At 39.9% G+C, this 22,318-nt stretch overlaps 1 protein-coding gene across 2 annotated transcripts in view; it reads left to right on the forward strand.

Annotated features, from left to right (window-relative positions):
* Positions 1–22,318, forward strand: part of dnah5l (dynein, axonemal, heavy chain 5 like) — a 362,555-nt gene that overhangs the window by 120,247 nt on the left and 219,990 nt on the right. For both annotated transcript variants that reach the window (XM_043690231.1, XM_043690232.1), the window contains 5 exons: positions 619–737; positions 5,892–6,028; positions 7,798–7,960; positions 13,212–13,323; positions 20,806–20,934. In XM_043690231.1, the coding sequence (XP_043546166.1) occupies positions 619–737; positions 5,892–6,028; positions 7,798–7,960; positions 13,212–13,323; positions 20,806–20,934 (660 nt within the window). The remainder of the gene's footprint in view (positions 1–618; positions 738–5,891; positions 6,029–7,797; positions 7,961–13,211; positions 13,324–20,805; positions 20,935–22,318) is intronic.

Raw genomic sequence — 22,318 nt, forward strand, 5'->3', positions numbered from 1 at the left:
ACAGAACTTGGGGGAACAGGTATGTGACTGTGTAACACTGGGGTACAGTACTGGTGGGGACAGGTCTCGGTCAAATCCATCGCACGCAGTACCGCCTTCCTAACCTGCAATCTTCTTCCTGACCTCTCCGCCCCCACCCCAGTCTGACCTATCACCCTCACCTTGACCTCTTTCCACCTATCGCATTTCCGACGCCCCTCCCCCAAGTCCCTCCTCCCTACCTTTTATCTTAGCCTGCTGGACAAACTTTCCTCATTCCTGAAGAAGGGCTTATGCCCGAAACATCGATTCTCCTGTTCCCTGGATGCTGCCTGACCTGCTGCGCTTTTCCAGCAACACATTTTCAGCTCAATACAATACATGTCTTGCAAATGTGTATGAAACAATATATCATTTTGGCAAGAATTGTTAATCCCAGGATTAGCATTCACAACAAGAACACAGCAAGAACAGATCTATGTAATAAACTGAAAGATAACATTCAAGTAAGTTTACTAGCAGTCTAAACAAAAGTTAAGATATTAAGTTTATTATTCATAAAGGATCATTATCGTGAATTGGCATTTGTGTTTTATGTCTTTGCATCTTTGTCTAACTATCCAAAACTCTGTGTGACAGGTTGTAGAGACACAGAGTATACTTTTAAAAATGGAGCCTACAATGAAGACAGATTTGCTAGAAAGAGTGAAAATATTCCAAATTGATGTTCAGAATTTTTACCAAGACTATGATACAAAGTAAGTGCTGGAGGAAATCTTCACATAATAAGGAGCAGAACAACATCATGTAATATAAAAAAGTACTCTGTAACAGAAAACTCAATTTATATTGTGTTGCATATTGCACCAATTTCCTGTTTTAATGGATGAACAGGAAATGGTGGACATATGCTGAGTGAGTGAGTGAGGCCTGGTGGGTGGAGGGCAATTAATTGAGTTTTTTTGACAAACTGATCATGAACTTTCTTTTTATTTCTAAAGAGTCCCTTTCGAAAGAGTCCCTTTCATATATTACTGTCATCATAGCACAAGTTCAAAGGCATTGTTAAAAAGATAACATCAATCTCTTTGGGTGATCTGATCAATAGCCCTGGGGAACAAAGTTGGTAAGGTCTCCTCATTTGGACATAAGTGTCTGATACTGTGTTCTTTTGGCAGGAAGCATATATAATAACATTTCCTGTATAAAGGGGTTACAAATTTTGAGTCTGTCTTAGATACTGGATCAGATTTTGATTTGTTTTGATAGAGCCTCTCACTCCCTGACAGTGTTCATATTCTTCCATATTGCTCCAGATAATGTGTAACTCCTCCCTAACTCCCCAAATGGTATTCACCCTACCCCCTTATACCACCACCCCCCAAACAGGTATTCACTCAAACCAGCCTTCTGTAACACTCCCAAAAAGGTTTCATACCCAATAATTTCTCAAGTGTTCATCCCACTCCCCAACTTCTCAAACAATCTTACCTAACACCCCTCAAAACAGTGTTCACACTCCGCTTCCTAGTCTACCCCCAAGCTATTATTCACTCCCTCAAAAGGACCTCCCTGCTAATTCCTCCAGAAAGTGTTTTAGCCTCCTCCATAACCCCCTCAGACTGTGTTCACTGATACTTCTAACAGAGCCTCCCATAAATGATTAACACCCTCCCTAACCCATTGATGATGTTCGCCCCCTCTCTCATTCTCATCTCCTATCCCTTCACAAAATGCTCAACAGCAACCCCCCCACCCCCAATAAGATTCATCCTTCTGACATCACCTGGACAGAAGCCAAGGATTCCAGGAGTTGTGTGGGAGAGGGAGAGAGGGAGAGTATGCAGATTGCTAAAAGGCGGGATTGTGTTGAACATCACCTGTGAGCAGTGAAAATTGGTCATAGTTGGGCTAAGGAGGGCCAACTTTGCTGAGGGGGGATGCTAACTTTTATAAGAGACAATGAACATCAATGACAGGAGTGCTTGATGGGACTATGGTTAGGTTAGATTCCCTACAGTGTGAAAACAGGCCTTTCGGCCCAACAAGTCCACACCGACCCTCCAAAGAGTAAGCCACCCAGTCCCATTTCCCTCTCACTAACGCACCTAACTCTATTGGCAATTTAGCATGGCTAATTCACTTGACCTGCACATCTTTGGACTGTGGGAGGAAACCGGAGCACCCGGAGGAAACCCGCGCAGATACGGGAATCGAACCTGGGACCCTGGTGCTGTGAGGCAGCAGTGCTAACCACTGAGCCACCAACTAAACATTATCAGTAGATATGGAATGAACATTATTTTGACAGTGCAGCTGGCATACTTAGAATTATGCTGCTCAGCAGGCTTTAGACCAGGGATGAAAAACTCAAAATAAATCTGTGTAAAAGCAGGTTGTGTTTAGGGCAAACAGCCCAAGTCTACATGGTTGTAGCCAATCAGAAATGAGTCTGGGCAAGGTAAAATGGGCATCTGTGACTTTAAATTTCCCTTGTAACCACTGGAGATATTCTTACAGTGGGATTTCTTTCTCATCCCAATCCATATCAGCAACATAGGTTGAGTCAGAGGCCTCTCCTCATATTTGAAGATTTAGGCAATTCAAGATAACAGTATGGGTCACTCTCTAAGCAACTCCTGTGCCTTGGAGTCAGGGGTGTGCTTGCATTTCACAATATCTCATAAAATGACAAAGAAACTGTATGAAATAATAGAACAGCTTTGTAATCTGAATAGGATATCTAGACATTAACATGTGGCTCACATGCATTTTCCTAATGTTTCAGTAAAAGTAAACAGAAAGCAATTTATTGAAGCAAGATGTGAAAGATGGCTGCTTTAGAGCTATCAAGTGAATGCATAGCTTAGCTGTTATATTCATGAATTACCTAGCATAAAGCTCTTTAAAAATCCAAGAAAATATTAAAATAAGCAGCTCTGTCCCAACTACTGATCTAGATAGCAGCATTGGATTTTACTATGTCTCAGCACTGAAGGAATCTAAAAGTTCACTCAAACCTTTTTGGCAATAGAAAATCTCTCAGGCTTGTTGATGGTCTTTGAACATGACATTTCTCATCTTTCTGTTACTTCTGACCATGTGGGCTGAGTAAACTGTCCCTGAAATTTCTTCCTTTTTTAGTAATATACTTGAATTGCACTCTATGCTGGCTCAAGAGGATAAAGCATGCCAATAAGGCATCTTTCTAAGATGTTTGAGATAATGAATAAACTCTTCTAAGGCCCATTATGTGGCCTTATTGTTAATATCTGGAAAACTAATAAACAACGGACTGAATTTTGCAGGGTTGTGATGGCAAATTGTCAACATTCGTTGTCATTACCCCTCTCAAATTAACCACAACTTCAGAAATGTCAGGCGTGCACAAATAGGCTCCGAACTCCTGCATCAGTGTTCCAACAAATGGTGAGCTGTGGTGCTTGTAAATTCCTCCTTTAATGCCTCTATCATATTCATTTGACCCACTGCATGTAGAAGTATGCTTCACATTCTATGAATTCCCTACGGGATTTCTTGGTGACAATCTTGTATTGAAGACCTGTGCTCCTTATTAGAGAAACCATTCTCTGTCTGTCCTACCTATATGAACTGTTTATAGTTTAAAACAATTCTTTAAACAAATCCTCTTATTCAAGACAAGCCTATCAGTCTTTTTCTGATAAGTATAAGTGTGCATTTCTGCTATCATTCTTGTAAATCTCACCTTTACTTTTCTTGTGCCTCTGTACTGTTGTGTTTTGCAGCCAGGTCAAGTTCCATTCTGCACCAGCTGCTGCATGCGTACAATCAAATTGGGAGCAGGAGAAGGCCATTCAGCCCCTTGATCTGCTCCGCCATTTGATAAGATCATGGTTGATTTGATTGTAACTTCAAATCCACAAATCCACAAGTCTAACAAAAATCTATCTACATTTCCCTTTTGACTCTGTGAGAGAAAAAATACCTCATCTCTGTTTTAGATGAGTCGCCCCTGACGTTTAGTCAGTGACTGCAGTCATAGATTCTCCCATGGGAGGAAAGATCTTCTTCACAAGTATTTTGCCAAGACTGCTCAGGATTTTAGATTTCAATCAAGTTGCACAGTACAGGCCCTTCAGTCCGCGATGTTGTGCTGAGTATTTATCTTAATCTGGGATCACTCAATTTGCTGCTGTCCCCTTGTCCAGCAGTCGCTTAAATATCCCTAATGTCTCTGACTCTACTACCACTGTTGGCAGTGCATTCCACGCACACTACTCTCTGCATAAAGAATGTACCTCTGACATCTCCCTTTTACCTTCCTCCAATCACCTTAAAATTATGACTCTTCGTGACAGCCATTTCTGCTCTGGGGAAAAGTCTCTGGCTATCTACTCTATCTATGCCTCTCATTACTTTGTACACCTCTATCAAGTCACCTCTCTTCCTTCTCTCGAGTGTGAAAAGCCCAGCTCACTCAACCTCTCTTCATTAGGCAAGCCCTCCAATCTAGCCAGCATCCTGGTAAATTTCCTCTGCACCCTCTCTGAAGCATCTACATCCTTCATATAATGAGGTGACCAGAACTAGACACAATATTCCAAGTGTGGTCTAGCTAGGATTTTATAGAGCTACAGCAAAACCTCATGGCTCTTAAACTCAATTGCTCTGTTAATGAAAGCCAACACACCATACATCTTCTTAACAATCCTATCAACTTGGGAGGCAATTTTGAGGGATCTATGTACATTGACCCCAAGATCCTACTGTTCCTCCACACTGCCAAGAATCATGCCTTTAACCCTGTATTCAGCATTCAAATTTGACCTTCCAAAATGAATCACTTCACTTTTATCCAGGTTGAACTCCACCTGCCACTTCTCAGCCTCGCCCTGTATCCTGTCAATGTCTTGTTGTAGCCTGCAGGAGGCCTCGACACTATCTATAACACCTCCAACGCTTATGTCATTGGCAAACTTAGTAACCCACCCTTCTACTTCTTCATCCAAGTTATTTATAAAACTACAAAGAGCAGAGGCCCAAGAACAGATTCCTGTGGGACACCTCTGGTCACTGACCTCCAGGCAATATACTTTCTATCCACTACCACTTGCTGTCTTCTTTCGGCCAGCCAATTCTGTACCCAGGCAGTCATATTTCCCTGTATCCCATACCTCCTAACTTTCTGAATGAAAGCTAAATACAAGCTAAGCCTTTCCAGCTTTTCCTCATAAGATAATCTCTTCTCTGAACTGCCTCCAGCGCATTAACATCATTCCTTAAAGAATGTGACTAGTACTGTGCACAGTACTCCATTTGCAGTCTCTCTTGTGTTCTGTAACCTCCATAATTCTGTATTCAATTCCACTCCACTTGTGACAATATGATAGTATTCTATTAACTTTCATAATCATTTGCTGTGCCTGTATTCTAATCCATTGTGATTCACCCATAAGGACAACCAGATCACTCTGTATCTCAGAACTCTGCAATCTCTCACTTTTTAGACAATATCCTCTTCTTTTGTCCTTCCTGTCAAAATGGATAATGCCTCATTTTCCTATATTATGCTCCATTTGCCATACCTTTGCCCACAAATTTAACCTATTTAATCTGTGCTATTGATACTAGCCTGTGTCTATCAAAATCTTTGGTGAATATCGGAGTCACAATGCATTATGTATTTATAGACCATTCCTGTCAGGATAGTGAAAGTTATTGGAAATCCTTTTTAATGAACAATGGATTGACAAACCATAATAAATATTGTTTTGTCTTCAAGTTGTAAAATCATGCTTAAAGATCAAGAAAGTAAAGGCCATAACCTTCTGAACAGTACGTTAATCCACTTATTGTCCAAGTGAGAGTGGAACATAGAAATTGCAGAAGAAATGAAGTAACTTGTGTTATTATATGATTGTTCATCACAGAGGCCCTAGTATTGAAGGTATTTCACCGAGAGAAGCAAGTGACAGGCTACAGATCTTCCAGGCAAGCTTTGATGAACTGTGGAGGAAATTCAACACTTATTCTGGAGGAGAAGAGCTTTTTGGGCTACCTGTTATTGGTAACAGTTATCGGTCTATAACTAATATTAGTTTCTATTATTAGTTTGTCACTTGTTTAATTTTTCGTCATTTTTGCTTCAAACAACCTATTCAGAGATGTTATGAAGCACTTTTGGAACAGGTGAGACTTGAACTTGAGCCTCCTGGCTCAGAAGTCAGGACAGATTAGATTTTTTTTAGATTAGATTACATGTGGAAACAGGCCCTTCGGCCCAACAAGTCCACACCGACCCGCTGAATCGTAACCCACCCATACCTCTACATTTACCCCTTACCTAACACTACAGGCAATTTAGCATGGCCAATTCACCTGACCTGCACATCTTTGGACTGTGGGAGGAAACCGGAGCACCCGGAGGAAACCCACGCAGACACGGGGAGAACGTGCAAACTCCACACAGTCAGTCGCCTGAGGCGGGAATTGAACCCGGGTCTCTGGCGCTGTGAGTCAGCCGTGCTAACCACTGTGCCACTGTGCCGCCCACACCACTGGATCTCAAAACAACTTTTCTCATTTAAGTTGTTTTACAGTTAAGTATAGTATCCATAACACCTTGTTTAGATTAGATTCCCTACAGTGTGGAAATAGGTCCTTTGGCCCAACAAGTTCACACCGACCCTCCGAAGAGTAACTCACTCAGATCCATTTCCCTAAATTTACCCCTGACTAATGCACCTAACACTACTGGTAATTTAGCATGGCTAATTCACCTAGCCTGCACATCTTTAGATTGTGGGAGGAAACCGGAACACCTGGAGGAAACCTACACAGACACGGGGAGACTGTATAAACTCTACATATTCTGGGTCCACTCAAATCTGGGTCCTTGGCACTGTGAGGCAGCAGTGCTAATGACTGAGCCTCTGTGCCGCCACCTTGTGCTATAATTGTATAAGATATCCTCTATAAAATGAGTTGATGATACTATATTTTATGCTCTACATATGATAGGATGAAACTTTGTTATGAAGATGTGGGTGTACTATACCTTTAAGAGTGTAAAAGCTAGCAGCGATAATACCAAGTGTTCTTAATAAGACACAATGTAACATGTGCTCCGGCTAATGGGGTAGCTGGTTGCCTGGAAACAACAAAACAGATTTGAATTAGGCCAATCAGTTTCAGTTATACCCCAAAAAGTACCAAATTCCAATCATGTCTGAATTGAGTATACTGACAATCTTAAACGCCAATGACACAATCTGATGTTTGGGGTAGAGGACTAGGGGAAATTGAACAGTTGGGAGGAGAACTACCACTAGGCCAACAGCCGTAGACTGCTTGTTAGAAGTCTCTGAGAGGTACCTGTCTAGCGAAGGTGTTTGCCCAGAGAAAAACCTCAACACTGACCTGGAGAGCCAATCTACTGACAAAGATAAAGAGAAGATTCAGCCACTGGCTGGTCTTAATATTTCAATTTTCTGTAAATCTTAATTGGGAGCTTTATCCGACTAGTATTATAGAAAGGAAGGTAAAAGTAAGTTAGAGGAAGGAATTGTAAATAGTTCTTAGTTAATTATTCTTTGTTTACTTTAAGAAATAAGGTTGTTAATTTTTACTTTAAATAGTTCTTGACCACTTGAATTTTTACAGATTGCTGCACGGGATAAATCTTTTCCGTGTTGCTGCTTTTAAATTAAGCAGGAGAATTTACCCCAAGTTGTAACAACTTACACTAAAATATTTAAGTATAAATACACAAAAGGTATGTTAATGGTATATCCTTTTTTGATAATAAAATGTGTACCTTTTTGTTTTATGAAATAGAATATCCTGACTTGCTGAGAATCAAGCGGGAACTGACTTTACTTCAGAAATTGTATAGTCTTTACGATTCGGTGATTGAAAATGTCAATGGTTACAATGACATTTTATGGAGTGAATTGGATATTGAAAAAATCAATAACGAGCTTCTGGATTTTCAGAACAGGTTGGTAATTTTACACAGCATATACTTCAAGTCCCTGCCCTTCACTAGTGTTGCTCATGGTGAATCAGCTTATGATTTGTAACAATATAGGGCCTCCATTATGACCACAGATTTACAATGCCTGAAGAAGAATATATACATGACCAGGACCTTTAAAGGACTATGGATTGGGATTCAGTACGGAAGAGAATTAAAAACAATTGTTTATGAAGTTGTCGAGTGGGCTCAGTACCTCTGGGACAATTGGTGTTGTTAAACAGCAGACAGGAGATGTGAGAGGCAGGCACAGTTTTGATTAAGGGATTTGGCCCAAAACATTGACTTGCCTGCTCCTCGGATGCTGTCTGACCTGCTGTGCTTTTTCAGCTTCACATCTTTTGACAACACCAATTGATGGTTGTTAAGGAGAACTTTGTCAGTTCAAAATTTGGAATTTTTCAATGAGCGTCTACAACCTCAAGCAACATTGTGCAGACCTGTCAGATTCAACATGGAACCTTGGCTACTTGCCATGCATTAGCTTTTAGATTTACTCTGTAGCTCTAACAAATTCTGGAATGAACACTGCTCCTACATTTCTCATTCCTGGCCATTTCCTCTCTTGCTTCATGGTTGCTGCCTGTTTTTTGTTGCTGGCTCCAGGCAGCAGCCACAACCTCTTGGAAATGCTGCATGCCTGCAATTGGGTGCTGAGCTCACCTCTTAGCCAAGTAGGCTATTTACATGTAGAAATAACATCCTGAGAGTGAGACAGCTCATGTTTGGTGTGGGATCTAGAGTTTACTGAGTGTTAGATTCACGATCCTGCAGTGCAGATTTGACCCATTATCTTTATTAATGGTAATCTCATTCGTCAAATTTATAGTTGCGTCATATCTAATGGTAGGCAGATCTGTATTAATGTGGTGAATAATATTAATATTTTGAGGCAATTTACTCTGCTTCCAATCTAAACACTACACTCACATGTTATAAAGGACTCAGTGCGTGCTTGGTCACAGGGAACTCTGCTTATACTTAAATTGGAGACAATTCTTTATGTGCTTGAGATTTGTGGATTTCTGGAGAGGACTTTGATGCTGGTTTAGATAGTAACCTGTACATTTTTGACACAGAGAGAGCTGTGTGCATGTTTGGTTGAAGAGTATTTTTAGTTTTATAATTCAGATACTCTTTGTAAAGTTGGTTGAGAGTGCTCTGTAGGTACTTGGTGAGAAAGAGCTTTGCACTTGCTTCATTAGAAAAAGTTCTCTACATGCTAGTGTAAAAAATACTTCTAGATTTTGGACTGTAGGCTAAAAAATGGGAAAAGATGCTGCTTCAAACCAAGAGGTGGTTTTTCAAACAAGACCAGTTGTGCGTGTTCAGGAGTGTCATAGAGTCATAGAGATGTACAGCATGGAAACAGATCCTTCGAACCAACTCCATGCTGACCAGATATCCTAATCTTATCTAGTCCCATTTGCTAGCGCTTAGCCCTTATCCCTCTAAACCCTAACCAACATCATGGACAGCCTAGAACAGTCATATTGATTGGTGTATGGCAAGTTACTCCAATTTTCTGCTTGGACAATACAGTAGAAACATCCACCCTGTGAAAGAGAAAGCACCTAAATCACTCTCTCCCCTTCCTGTAGTATAGCAGGAAATGAAATTTCTAAGCAGTTAGATATGCATTTTGTTTGCAAGTTCCTCTCTTGAAAGGAAAATGGCAGAAGAAAAAGCTTTCAGAGATACTGAAAGAGTGAATCTTAAATCAGTGAATGAATGGTTGAGGATTGTTGCATCCACAATCACATTTCGTCATCAGAGTCGAATGGAATTAGAAAGAATCTGAAAGAAAGCAGATCTTTATAGCTGGACTGATGCTAGAACTGTGCTTTACTGATGTGCTTGTTCCTCCCCAGCTTGTAATATTGGTGTTTTATCTCTTTGTGTGTTCATCTGTATGTGTATGGGAATGTTTTTAAAAAGGGTGAAGTTTAATTTATAGAATTATAAGTTGGCAATTCATGTTTTTTTTGCCATTGGTCAAAACTGTTTGATTGCAATAAGGATTCATTTGTTACCTAAAGTAAAAGTCTGGTGCGCATATTATTGTAACCTAAATTGGACAGTTGGATAAACTTGGGCAATCCAATGATTTAATCAAATTTTCACAAAGGTGGTGACTCCTGGAATAAGGGGACTTGATTTCCAGCACACTGTCCCAGAGAGACGTGACATTAGGTTAGAGAACGGCAATGCAATACGTGATTAAGAAAGAAAGAGCTGTATGTACATAGAATGAGCAATGCAAATATTTAGCAGAGCCCTGTTACAAATGATACAACATTGCTTAGTCAGATAGTTTCAAATTAGTCATTACCAGAAGACAAGGGCTATATGATTCCAGTTAAAATTTGGGACTTGATAATAATTGATTGAGGACAGAGAATATTAGGTAATTGTCAATGGGTGAGAGAAAGTGAGGACTGCAGATGTTGGAGATCAGAATTGAAAAGTATGGCGCTGGAAAAGCACAACAGGTCAGGCAGCATCTGAGGAGCAGGAGATTCAGCATTTCAGGCGTAAGCCCTTCACCATCCCTTCCTACAGAAGGAATCAATTGACTTCAAACCTTTGCCTTTCCTCCAGGGATACAGGAGGAACATTAATACCTAATTGCATGGATAATGCCAAATGGATTAAAATGAGTCTTTTTTCTTTGAGTCACTATCACAGTGGCATCATATTTCATTCAGTAAATGGTGCAAGCTGAACACATCCTTATCATTGCATTTGGAAACAGGTCCTAATTATGAAATTATGTTGGTATCTTTGTACCCCTTAGAAGCAGAAATGGTTTAATTGTATCCTAAATGAAAACAAAGCTAGAATGACATTATGAATTAATTCCAATCAGACAGAAATATACAATCATAAATAGAAGAGCAGATGGGTACCAAATGTCAGAATTTCCTGGAACCACTTCTGAGAAGTCCATGTGACATACTTATTCACTGGTAATGTTGTCTCACCTAATGATACTCAGGACCTTATGTAGGCAGCATCATAATAAAAGTAAGATACTGCAGATATTGAAGATCTGGAAGAAAAGTAAAGAGTTCTGCAGAAACTGAATAGGTTGGTAGAAACGTTAACTCAGGCTTGAAACATTAACTGTTTTCTCTGCAGGAATGCTGCCAGATGTGCTGAGTTTCCCCACACTTGCTGTTTCTATTCTTTTTGTTAGCAACGCTGGTGGAAAATGTCCAACCTACCTGATAGCTTTCCTTTTCCATGCCTTCCTGGCATGGAATGCAGTTTCTACCATGATTACATGTGGAATTGCAGCTACATAGCCTTGTGGAAGGTACTGAATGCCCACACCTTGTGGAGCCACTGGAAAACTGATGCTACTTTGGCAATTCTTGTATAGGTCTTTTCATCAGGCCCCCCAGAAATGTTGCTTTCTACCTAATGGCAGTGATCTGTTCCATGCCCCATGGTAATGGGAGGGCTTCATTGTTGTCCAGTTATCATTGTCTTTATCTTCTCACAGCTGATGAGTATATCAACCTTGGCACTGCTTTTCTCATGACTGATCCTCATGTCTTAGAGTATGTTAGATTTTTCAGCCAGTAAGGTGACTATTCCTGGAAAGTGTACATCTGTCAACCAGTGGTGTTGCCAATGGATGCTATTGAAAGTCTTTGTGAAATGAATGAAATTACTTACATGTGGCTTCTGATGTTCCTAAGCATAAGGATCTGCTCACAGCATGATCTGCCAGCCCTTCTTTATTGCAATCATTGTGGTTCTCTTTCTTTGGCAGCTTGTCAAATAGTCCAGTCATTTGGGATATCCTCCAGAGTACGGATCTTCTTGAGCAGATTTGTGAGCTGTCTTCATATGGCATCCTTGCCTTACTTCAGTAGCTCTACTGGTATGACATCAATCATAGGTGGTTTGTTGTTCTTTAGGCTCTTGATAACTCTTTGGACCTTTGATCTGGCAATTTCGCCCAGGATTTTGACTGCTGCAGTGCAATGCTGTCATACACCTCTAATGTGGAGCTGGTTTTGGGCTGGTTGAGGATCTTCCGAGGGTGTTTTACCCGTTGCTACTCTCTTCCACCCTGCTTCTTACCTGTTAATAGCATCCTGCTGTCCTTGCTGTTGATTGACAGTCTTGTTGCTCCTTGCAAGTGTCAGTTTCCATATAACTATGTATAACATTCAGGCATCTTCTGGCTGGCTACATCTGGTTTCACCCTTTTGACTTTATCCATCCGTATTTATCTCTCCTGCAGCTCTTCTTCATTGCTTTACATGCTGCAGTTCTGAACATCATCTTGTCATTGCTTTAAGTGGTTTCTTGATCCTGCTGGATTCTTACCAACTTTCTTTCATCAATCAACTTTTGTGCTGGGTCAATGATCCATTGTTCTTGATTCCGCTGCTTCATTCAATGGAGCCTTCTGCACTCTCCTTAATTCCTGTTTTGATGATTTCCTCCTGATTCTCAATGTTGCCTGACCTCTGTCTTGCTTTGAACCTTAGAGTTTTCCAGCTGAAAGCTATCCGGTATGTTGTTGGCCTTCAGTTTCTCAGTTGCAAAAGGCCATTGTGACTTTGTGATTGATGTCTTCTTCAGCTTCAGGTGCATCTTGCCAGACACAAGGTTTGATCCGATATCAGCCCCTCGTCAAATCCAAACATCCCTAAAAGATGTCTTCTGATGTAGATACAATCAATTTCATTTGGGGCACTATTATTTGGAGAAGTTCATGTCTTTTGTGGAAGAGCATATTCCCAATGCTGAGCTCATTGCTGTTGCAAAAGGCCAGCAGTATCTCACTGTTTCTGTGGGAATGCTGGCTGACCCTTGGGGCGCTTTTGTGTTGTTCAGTCCCTGCCAGCTGACATTGACATTGGAATTTTTAAATGAGCAAAGCCAAAGGTTAAAATGTAACTGGTCTGGAGGAAGGGACAGAAATGATTGATAAAAAGGCTTTCTCTCACTTCAACCTGTAATGTTCTCATAACAACTTGATATTTGACCTTTCAAAAACTGAAAAATAAAATAGGAAATATATGGTGTAATTTGTTTTAATCAAAATATATATCATTTAAAAATTTCTAAAAATGTTTTAATATTTCATATAATGGTATTCTTTGTTTGCAAACATAATATTCTATAATATTCATCTTAGAAGCTTGTTTGCAAGATTTTTAAAATAAAAAATTATTTTGTTTTATACACACAGGATTCGGAAATTGCCCAAAGCCTTGAAGGAATGGCAAGCTTTCAATGATTTGAAAAAGACAATAGATGATTTCAGTGAAACTTGTCCATTGCTTGAAATGATGGCAAACAAAGTGAGTTAATGTTTAATCGTTAATTTGAATAAAAGAGCAGTGGTTCAATTTAATTGTAAAATTCAGCAAGTGTTCAATTGTTGTATTGAAAGTTTTTGAACGTGTCATTGAAAAAGAGTCACTTCAGGCTCAAAACATTAACTGTCCACTCTTTGGGCAGCTGCTGCCAGATTTGCTAAATTTCTCCAACATTTCCTGTATTTGTTAGTTTTATCATAATGCATGCCCAACAAACACTGGAACTTGAGCAAATGTTTCCTGCAACTAACTATTCAGAAGGCTGAAACCATTGGATTGGAATTTCCCTTATGTTGTAAGATCACCCTAAGTCAGGTGGCTTTAAAAATGCCTGATGGAGCCCAGTTCTGGGATTCCTGCCCCCATTCCCATTTTTGGGTGACTTGATAAAGGTGTAGGCTGGCAAGTCCCAGTGTTGGTATCTCCATTGCGGGGTCATGGATTTCAGATATAATTTTAATCGATTTGAGCCATGTTCTGAAGGCATCATGGTTGACACAAGCTCAGACATTTCAGAACCAAGGGGCATGCCTGTTCTGGAGTGAGATCCTTTCAATTGTTATGTTACTAAAGGTGTTGGTCAACTTCACAGAATACAGTGGAATACTATATGATAATTCAGATATGTTTCTTATGTAATACTTGATGTTCGTGCTTTATTCTTAAAAGTGACCATTAATTCAGCCAACATTGTGAAAGCGAGAAGATCTTTGGATGTATGAAGGATTAATATCCAATGGATAAAAGGCTTTGAAGTTGACCTCTATTGAAGTTCAGATCTTTCTATGTCATTTATCCCTTTGGCTTTGCTCATTTCATTAAATGTCAACTTAGAAACCAGTTTGGCAGCTTCAAAACTTGAACCAATGGCTTATTGCTTTGGATAACTTCAAAAGATTTAATATATTCTGATCAGTAGAGGTTGTATTACCATTTTGTAAAACTGAAGAATCAACGTGAATGTTACACCTCCACAGGGCTTCTCAGATCTGGATGGAATTACTGTGATGACCATGATTAATTCTACGTCTGAGACTTTGCTCAGTTCCTATGGCCTAGAAACAATGGTTGAAAGTGTCACTGTCTTGCTAGTGTAGCATCTTTAAGGCCATTGTACCTGTAGCCCTGACATTCCTTGCCTTGGTCTAAAGGCCTAATTTGCCTTCAGGAAAACTACTGGCCTGAGGCATGATCCAGCAGCCTCTGTACTGTAGTAGAACTACTCCAGTCTCTATCTCGCTCAGGTAATAACTCACAAAAGTAGCACTCAAGGAACTCATATTATTAAGTTAACTGGAACATTGTTGAACGTGATGTAGTTGTCATTAGAATGAATGTCCTTCTAATTGAAACACAAGCATAGCTTTAAAAAGATTCTGTGTGTTCTCTGTGTATGCTTGTAATACTTTAAATAGAGACAAAAAAACTGCAGATGCTGGAATCCAAATGTAGACAAGCAGGAGACTGGAAGAACACGGCAAGTCAGGCAGCATCAGGAGCTGGGAAAAGTCAACATTTTGGCTATAACCTTTCTTCAGGAATGGAGGTGCGGGTAGTAGGAGCTGCAGATAAAAAAGTGTCATTCACATATATATCTACTTCACCACTCCATCCCTCTCCTCATCCCAAAACCCCCTCCCTCCACTTTATCTGCAGCTCTCCCTACCCTCCATCTCCATTCCTGAAGAAGGATTATACCTAAAATGTTGATTTCTCCACCTTCTCTTGCTGCCTGACTAGCTGTGTTCTTCCAAGCTCCTGCTTGTCTACTTTATAATGTTTTAAATGGCAGAGGTAGTAAAGGACCTTTAGGCATGATAGAAAGTCTAAAATTCTTCCATTTGTCACAGGATCAAAAGTGATTACAATTGCATGAATACATATAAAGTGTAGTACCATTCAGGACTCCTCAGATGGTTGGATAGGAGAGTTAAAGGCACAGGTTATGTGCACAGGAGCCAGAAGAACATGCAAACATACAAATACAACACACAACAGTAATATCTCACCATTTAGAAAGTATCATTTTTTAACCTTCCTCTGCAGTTGTGCTTTTAACTACTTTTTAAGTATTGTTAATTTGACAGTTTCTTCTGTCACTCAAGCTGAATTGGAAAAATTCTTAACTCCCCTGGCATGGTAAAATTAGCTCAAGGGGATTTGAATTTCATTCAGACTTCAGCAGTGCATATTCACCAAAATTGGCGTTTCTGGCAAAAGCCCTTCATCAGGATGAAGGACTTTTACCCAAAACGTTGATTTTCCTGCACCTCGGATGCTGCCTGACCTACTGTGCTTTTCCAGCACCACACTGTCAACTCTAATCTCCAGCAACTGCAGTCCTCGCTTTCACCTATATTCTCCAAAATGTATAATTCACTTGATTTGTTTACTACTTGCCACAGAATTTGCAGTTTGAGGCTGTATTGTTTTCACAGATTCCTTAAGAGGTCAGAGTTTGTAATTCTTTATCCAGTTTTACATTGTTAATATCTCTAATCACTACAATTTATTGGAATGGAAATGTGCAACTCCCTTTCACTATCTAGTTGATAGGCTGACACACTTGTAGCTATATGGCTATAGATTGTAATTTGTATAACTATGTCTACTCAGATTACTTGAAGGACCGCAAGGATCCACAGCTTGTTTTTTTAAAAAAAGAAAACACATTTATTCTCTGTTTTTCTACAATGCTTGTCACTCACATCATTCCCTGAGTAAGATCACAGCAAGCTATGTTGCCAGGCTTCTACAAATTTTATTCTAATTAGGAGGTACGTAAATGTTATCTCCCTGGTTTTCATTGGTAGGAATTATCTGGATCCTTTGGTGACAGGTTGGGAGGTGGGGAAGCTGGCAAAATAGTACAGCAAGCTGTCAGGAAGATTCCTCAGACCTTCCATGCTATTTGGTCTTGTTTAGAGACCTATACCACATGTGGAGATCACTTATTGAAACTCAGTGGTTCCTCAGTGAGTTCCAGGTTATTGCCTCGATTATGGATGTTCCATAGTGCACAGGGAGACCTAGTGTTAATTGTTCCCTTTGTAGTGACATGGCATTGACATTTCATGTCTCCCATCCCACTCATTGCAACCTCCCACTTGGACCCAGTGTTTGACGGAGAAGTCTAAGAGCAGTTAGGGTGACACAGTGGCTCAGTGGTGACCACTGCTGCCTCATAGCACCAAGGGCCTAGGTTCGATTCTAGCCTTTGGTGACTGTCTGTGTGAAGTTTATACATTCTCCCTATATCTGCATGGGTTTCCTCCCATAGTCCAAAGATGTGTAGGTTAGGTGGATTGGCCATGCTAAATTGCCCATAGAGTCCAGGGACAGGTAGGTTAGATGGATTAGCCATGGGAAATTTAAGGTTACAAGGACAGAGTGGGTCTGGGCGGGATGCTCCTTGGAGGGTTAATGTGGTCTTGATAGGCTGAATGGTTGGCTTCCACACTGTAGAAATTCTATGTGTCTGGAGTCTGGTCTTAGTAGAACAAGTCAATCTTTATTTGGAGCTCCTTACCAATGCAGCATAGGAGAGGTCTCTTTCTCTCTTGGTTGAGGTCAAATACAGCATTTTATACATTTTACATTACAATAATTACATACAACATTGATGTCATTGGTAGCCACATCCTCCTAATTTATACATTCACTCCTGTAAACACAAGATCAATGATGGACAAATTCATGGACAGCACTAGGCCCTCCCATAGTTGCGTGATATTTACCGGATATCTTTGTCATCTGCCTTTGCATCTGATAGTTAGGCTCTTTCCCAGACATTTGCCAGTTGTATCATGTTAATTGCCAATAAACTGGATACTTATCACTAAGAACTCTTCCAAATTCTATGCTGCAATTTGTGTTCCCTATTACCTTATAAACAGTACAAAAGAATGCTGATTTCTACCAATTGTTATAAAATTTGTAATTTTAGTTCCACTATATAGTTATATAGTCACACCTAATGTTATAGTTCTTTAACAAGGCTAACAAATTGGGGGCAGCTTTTGTCTAACTTGACCCTGAGAGATCAAACAAACCATCTCTCTGTCTTGTAGCTACAATTTATGACCTCTGCTGTTTGCATGCTGTAAATTGGTTTTAAACCAGAAGGTTAATTCGTGGATACCTGACTGTCTCTATTCTAAACTAAATTTCTTTGCTAAATAAACAGCATCTATTTGAATTCCATTGATGAGAGTGAAATTCAATCACTTGCACAGCTTTACCATTAAAAGAGACCTCACTGCCACCCTTATCTTATAATTTGCCTCTACCATCTTTCCCTTGATCTTTGGATCTGCTCAAATTATCTCCAGCTGTACTATGCTGTTTGCTAGGCTGTAAAGTTTGTTTATTTCTCAACAGTTAGAATGACTGTGGTTTATGACCTTCCTCTACCTTCTATCATGCTATAATGCTGTTTTAGAGATTATCTGTTTACACCATTTGCTGTTTCTGTCCTGGTTGACTGAGCAGGAATTTTCTTTATTGCCTAGGTCTCTCTTTATCCTTTCAAGGGTATTCTTTATCAAAATGCTTATGCGTTTAGAGCTGCTTGTCTACAGAAATCTGACTAAATTTCTCTGTCTTTTCTTTTCATCGGGACCCTATTGTTGATTCCCATGGTATCTTTCATTATCTTATCCAGTAACTCGATATGGAGACCACGAATCTGGCTGTGAACATCAGCTATACGTAACGGCTAATCCCTTTTCCACCATCTTATGTCAATTTAAGTTCATGACAACACCCAGCGTCCTCATTTGCCTCACTTTGAGGGTAGGCACCTGATCATTGAGGCTTTGTGGCCTCAGCAATAACAGCAGTACACAAGATAAAGGCTGATGATTATTAGCATGAATAAAGGATTGCTTAACAAAAAGAAAGTAATGAGAAGGGAGAAATAGGAGGCCATCTCACAGTGTACAATGGATCACCAATTCTGTACATTGTCACAATCACACTGCAGTGCCAATATGCAAGCTTATCTTTTGCTTGGACTGGTAAGACTACCAGTGTGCACAGGTCTTGTATAATCACAATTCCATACCCATTGTGGCAGAACAGACCATGCATGACACAATTAAATCAATTGAAGTTGAAGACATTTTCAAAATGAATCTGTTACACTTTGACCAGAGCCAGTGTACAGAAATGCAATTGGCAAATGCAGAAGATAAGCCACTACAAAAGTTGCAAAAAGCAGAGATTGCTTGTACATTTTACGGAAGAACCTGAGAACATTTGTTCATTTGGCTGGACAGAGATGAACTTGGTGTATTTTAGCAAGTCATTTTGAAGGCCAAATAATTTCTAATACCAAAAACATTTCACCAAGATATCATGGCCATGTTATACCAGGGGGGCATAGATATTGAATGCACAAGGCAGTTAGCACCTGAATTTGTGCACTGGATATGGATGAATCAGCATGTTCAAAGCATATGAGGCTTGTCTAACATACCAACCCCAAATGAAGTCTGTACATTCATGTGGCATTCCATCCACTCCTTGGTGATAGAGACCTATTTATAGAGCATGGGAAGATTACATCCTTGTGACATATTACTGCTCCAAAGTTTCCATTGTTTAATGATTGAGCAACACAACAAATGTAACCGTCACTACCACAATAACAAGATGCTATTTTCAGTTTATTCAATCTCCCAGACCAGATAGTGTTTAACACTGGACCACAGTTCATGCCCATGCTATGTCAACTTGTGTCCTTAGTGTGTGGGGCAGACTGGGGTGGGGGATATTCCAAATCAAATGGTCACTCCACTATCCTCACTCAAATGGTTCAGCAGGAATGGTATGTATGATAAAATCAATGATTATTCATAAAAATGAATTCTTGCATTTTCAATGTAAAAGGGACTAACATCTCTGACACACCTTACACTCAGACTGCAAGTGCGAATGATCTTGCTCAGAAAATAATTGTGTAACCATTCTGTGACAGAAAATATTCTTACTCAAAGACAGAAGAGAATGGAAGAGATATGTGTAAGTAGGTAGATCAAAACATGCACTGGTACAGAGTGTGAGTCACAAAGACAAATACAGAACAACCTCGATTATCCAAATGAAACAGGCGTGGAGTGTTTTGTTCAGTTAACTGAGAGTTCGGATAATGGATTGTTCGGATTATGTATATAATTTTTACGGGACTTTGAGATCTTGTTCAGATAATCCAAAATTTAGATAATTGATATTCAAATAATTGAGGTTGTTCTGTACTTGGATACCAACAAAGGTTTCTAGAACATGCAACCAGTCCAGGTTGTACGAAATCCTTACTACATTACAAAAGAACAGAAGCCATCTCAGACCTATCTTGCATGAAGAGAAAGAGCAAGAAAACTCTGATGGTGATACTTTTGTGGTGATGCTGAGTGACAGCAACCAGCAGCAAGAGAGCCAAGATTAACCATGAACAACACATACCTCCCCAGGCAGGTACACAATCATCAGATCAAAATTGTCATCCTTTTGTCATCATTGGATCTATTTGCACAATTATTGAATGCACAATACATGACTGTGTACGATCATGTATATCTGTTTAGGGATTTTTGTATCTTTGGGAAAAAGGGCAATATTGCATTATGTCCCACAGTTGGTATGCACTATACCTTTAATAGACATTGTCATGGTGTCATCACTGTATCATAACATGACTACTGAGAGTATGAAGATATCAGACTCCATCTTAACTGGGGCTTTTTAAAGCATGACACGTTGGAGAAAGTATCCTACTCTTTGTGAATGATGGGTTAATATTAGCCCAGACAATGAAGTCCTTGTGACTAATATTTGTATATAAATTATTTTCTAACCAATCTGTTCAGTGATGTCATTGCACACCTCTGGAGAAGATCGGATTGGAATCCACATCTCTCTGGTTCAGAATTAGGGATACTACAACTATACCACAAGAGCCCTTATCAAGACTGTAGTGAACATTCACTGAATCTTTGGGTACAACTTTACCTATGTCTAGTTCTTATGTTCTGGGAGCTAACAAAAGTATTAACACATCAGATACAAATATCTTGCTGGAAGTAAAACCCACACCACACTGGCAGAGCAATTGTCTTCATCATGAAATATTTTGTCACTTAATTGCTTCTTTCCTCCACACTTCTCACCCTTTTCACTTGCTGTAAACCTGTTACAATCTTAATTTTTCAATGTTCTGGAGAAAGGTCACAGAATTGAAATGTTAACTCTCTCTTTCTCAGCAGATACTATCAGACATGCTGAGTATTTCCAGCATTTTGTCTCTATTACATAGTTTATCGATCACGGCTTTTGTCTTTTACCTTTATCAGAAACTATCATTTGCACTAAAAAATGAAATTAATGTTTGAAAAAGATTAACAACAATTGTTCTTTATTTCAGGAAACCAAATACTTACTATGCATTACTTTCTTGTTCTGTAGGCTATGATGCTCAGACACTGGGAAAGGATTGCTCAGGTCACAGGCCATACCTTTGATGTTGAATCTGACCAGTTCACACTCAAAAATATAACAGAAGCCCCATTACTAAAATATAAAGAGGACATTGAGGTAATGTACATATTTTCTGTCCTTTAACCTTCTTTCAAAACCAAATATAAAGTGAATCTGATGAGGACAGTACTGTAGGAAAAGGGAAGCTTCAATAAAATGGTTTGCCTCTTGATATTATTGCAATCTCTGAATGTTTGAAAAGGATCATCACAAGCACAATGCACTGAAACTTAAAATGTTCATTCATTTTGGCAAAATATAATTTTGTTTGACTTGATCATTGTGTTAGTTTAGATTGTAGTGAAACTTAAAACTGAAGCATGCATGAGATAATGGCATCTCTTTGAAACCTGCTTTAACTAATTGTTCAGATTTTTAATGGATTCATACCTTTGCTCCATATCAGAAAATGATTTCACTGCATTGCCCTATCCTGGATAATCATATGCGCAGGGAATGTCATCAACTGTTTGAGCTTTGAGTTGTAGAGCTGAACCAGTAGATGGCATCTATCATAGAGTCATAGAACTGTATCAGAATGGAAACAGATCCTTCGGTCCAACTCCTCCATGCCAACCAAAAATCCTAAATAAATCTAGTCCCATTTGCCAGCATTTGGCACATATCCCTCTAAACCCTTTCTATTCACATACCCATCCAGATGCCTTTTAAATGTTGTAATTGTACCAGCCTCCACCACTTCCTCTGGAAGCTTGTTCCATACACGCACCACCCCCTACGTGAAAAGTTTCTCCCTGAGGTCCCTTTTAAATCTTTCCTCTGTCACCTTAAATCAATGCCCTCCAGTTTTGGACTACCCCACCCCAGGGAAGAGACCTTGTCTATTCACCCTACCTATACCCTTCATGATTTTGTAAACCTTTAGTAAGGTCACCCCTCAGCCTCCGACAATGCAGGGAAAACAATCCCAGTCTATTCAGCCTCTCCCTATAGCTCAAATCCTCCAACCCTAGCAACACCCTTCTAAATCTTTTCTGAACCCTTTCTGGTTTTACAACATCCTTCCTATTGGAACGAGACCAGAATTGCACACATTATACCAAAAGTTGCCTAACCAATGTCCAGTACAGCCACAACATGGACTCCCAACTCCTATACTCAATGCTGGGACCAGTAAAAGCAAGCATACCAAACAGTGACCTCCTTCTTTAAATACAGCAATTTCCCACATGGTTGAAGATGCCCTCCAATGCATCTCATCCACATCCCGCACCTCTGCCCTCAAACCCCACCCCTCCAACTGCAACAAGGACAGAACCCCCCGGTCCTCACCTTCCACCCTACCAAGCTTCGCATAAACCAAATCATCCGCCACCTCCAAAAAGACCCCACCACCCGCCCCTTTCTGCTTTCCACAAAGACCATTCCCTCTGTGACTACCCGGTCAGGTCCACACCTCCCCCCACCCCCCACACCCCCC

Source organism: Chiloscyllium plagiosum, chromosome 5, assembly GCF_004010195.1.
Source record: "Chiloscyllium plagiosum isolate BGI_BamShark_2017 chromosome 5, ASM401019v2, whole genome shotgun sequence".
Classification (NCBI taxonomy): domain Eukaryota; kingdom Metazoa; phylum Chordata; class Chondrichthyes; order Orectolobiformes; family Hemiscylliidae; genus Chiloscyllium; species Chiloscyllium plagiosum.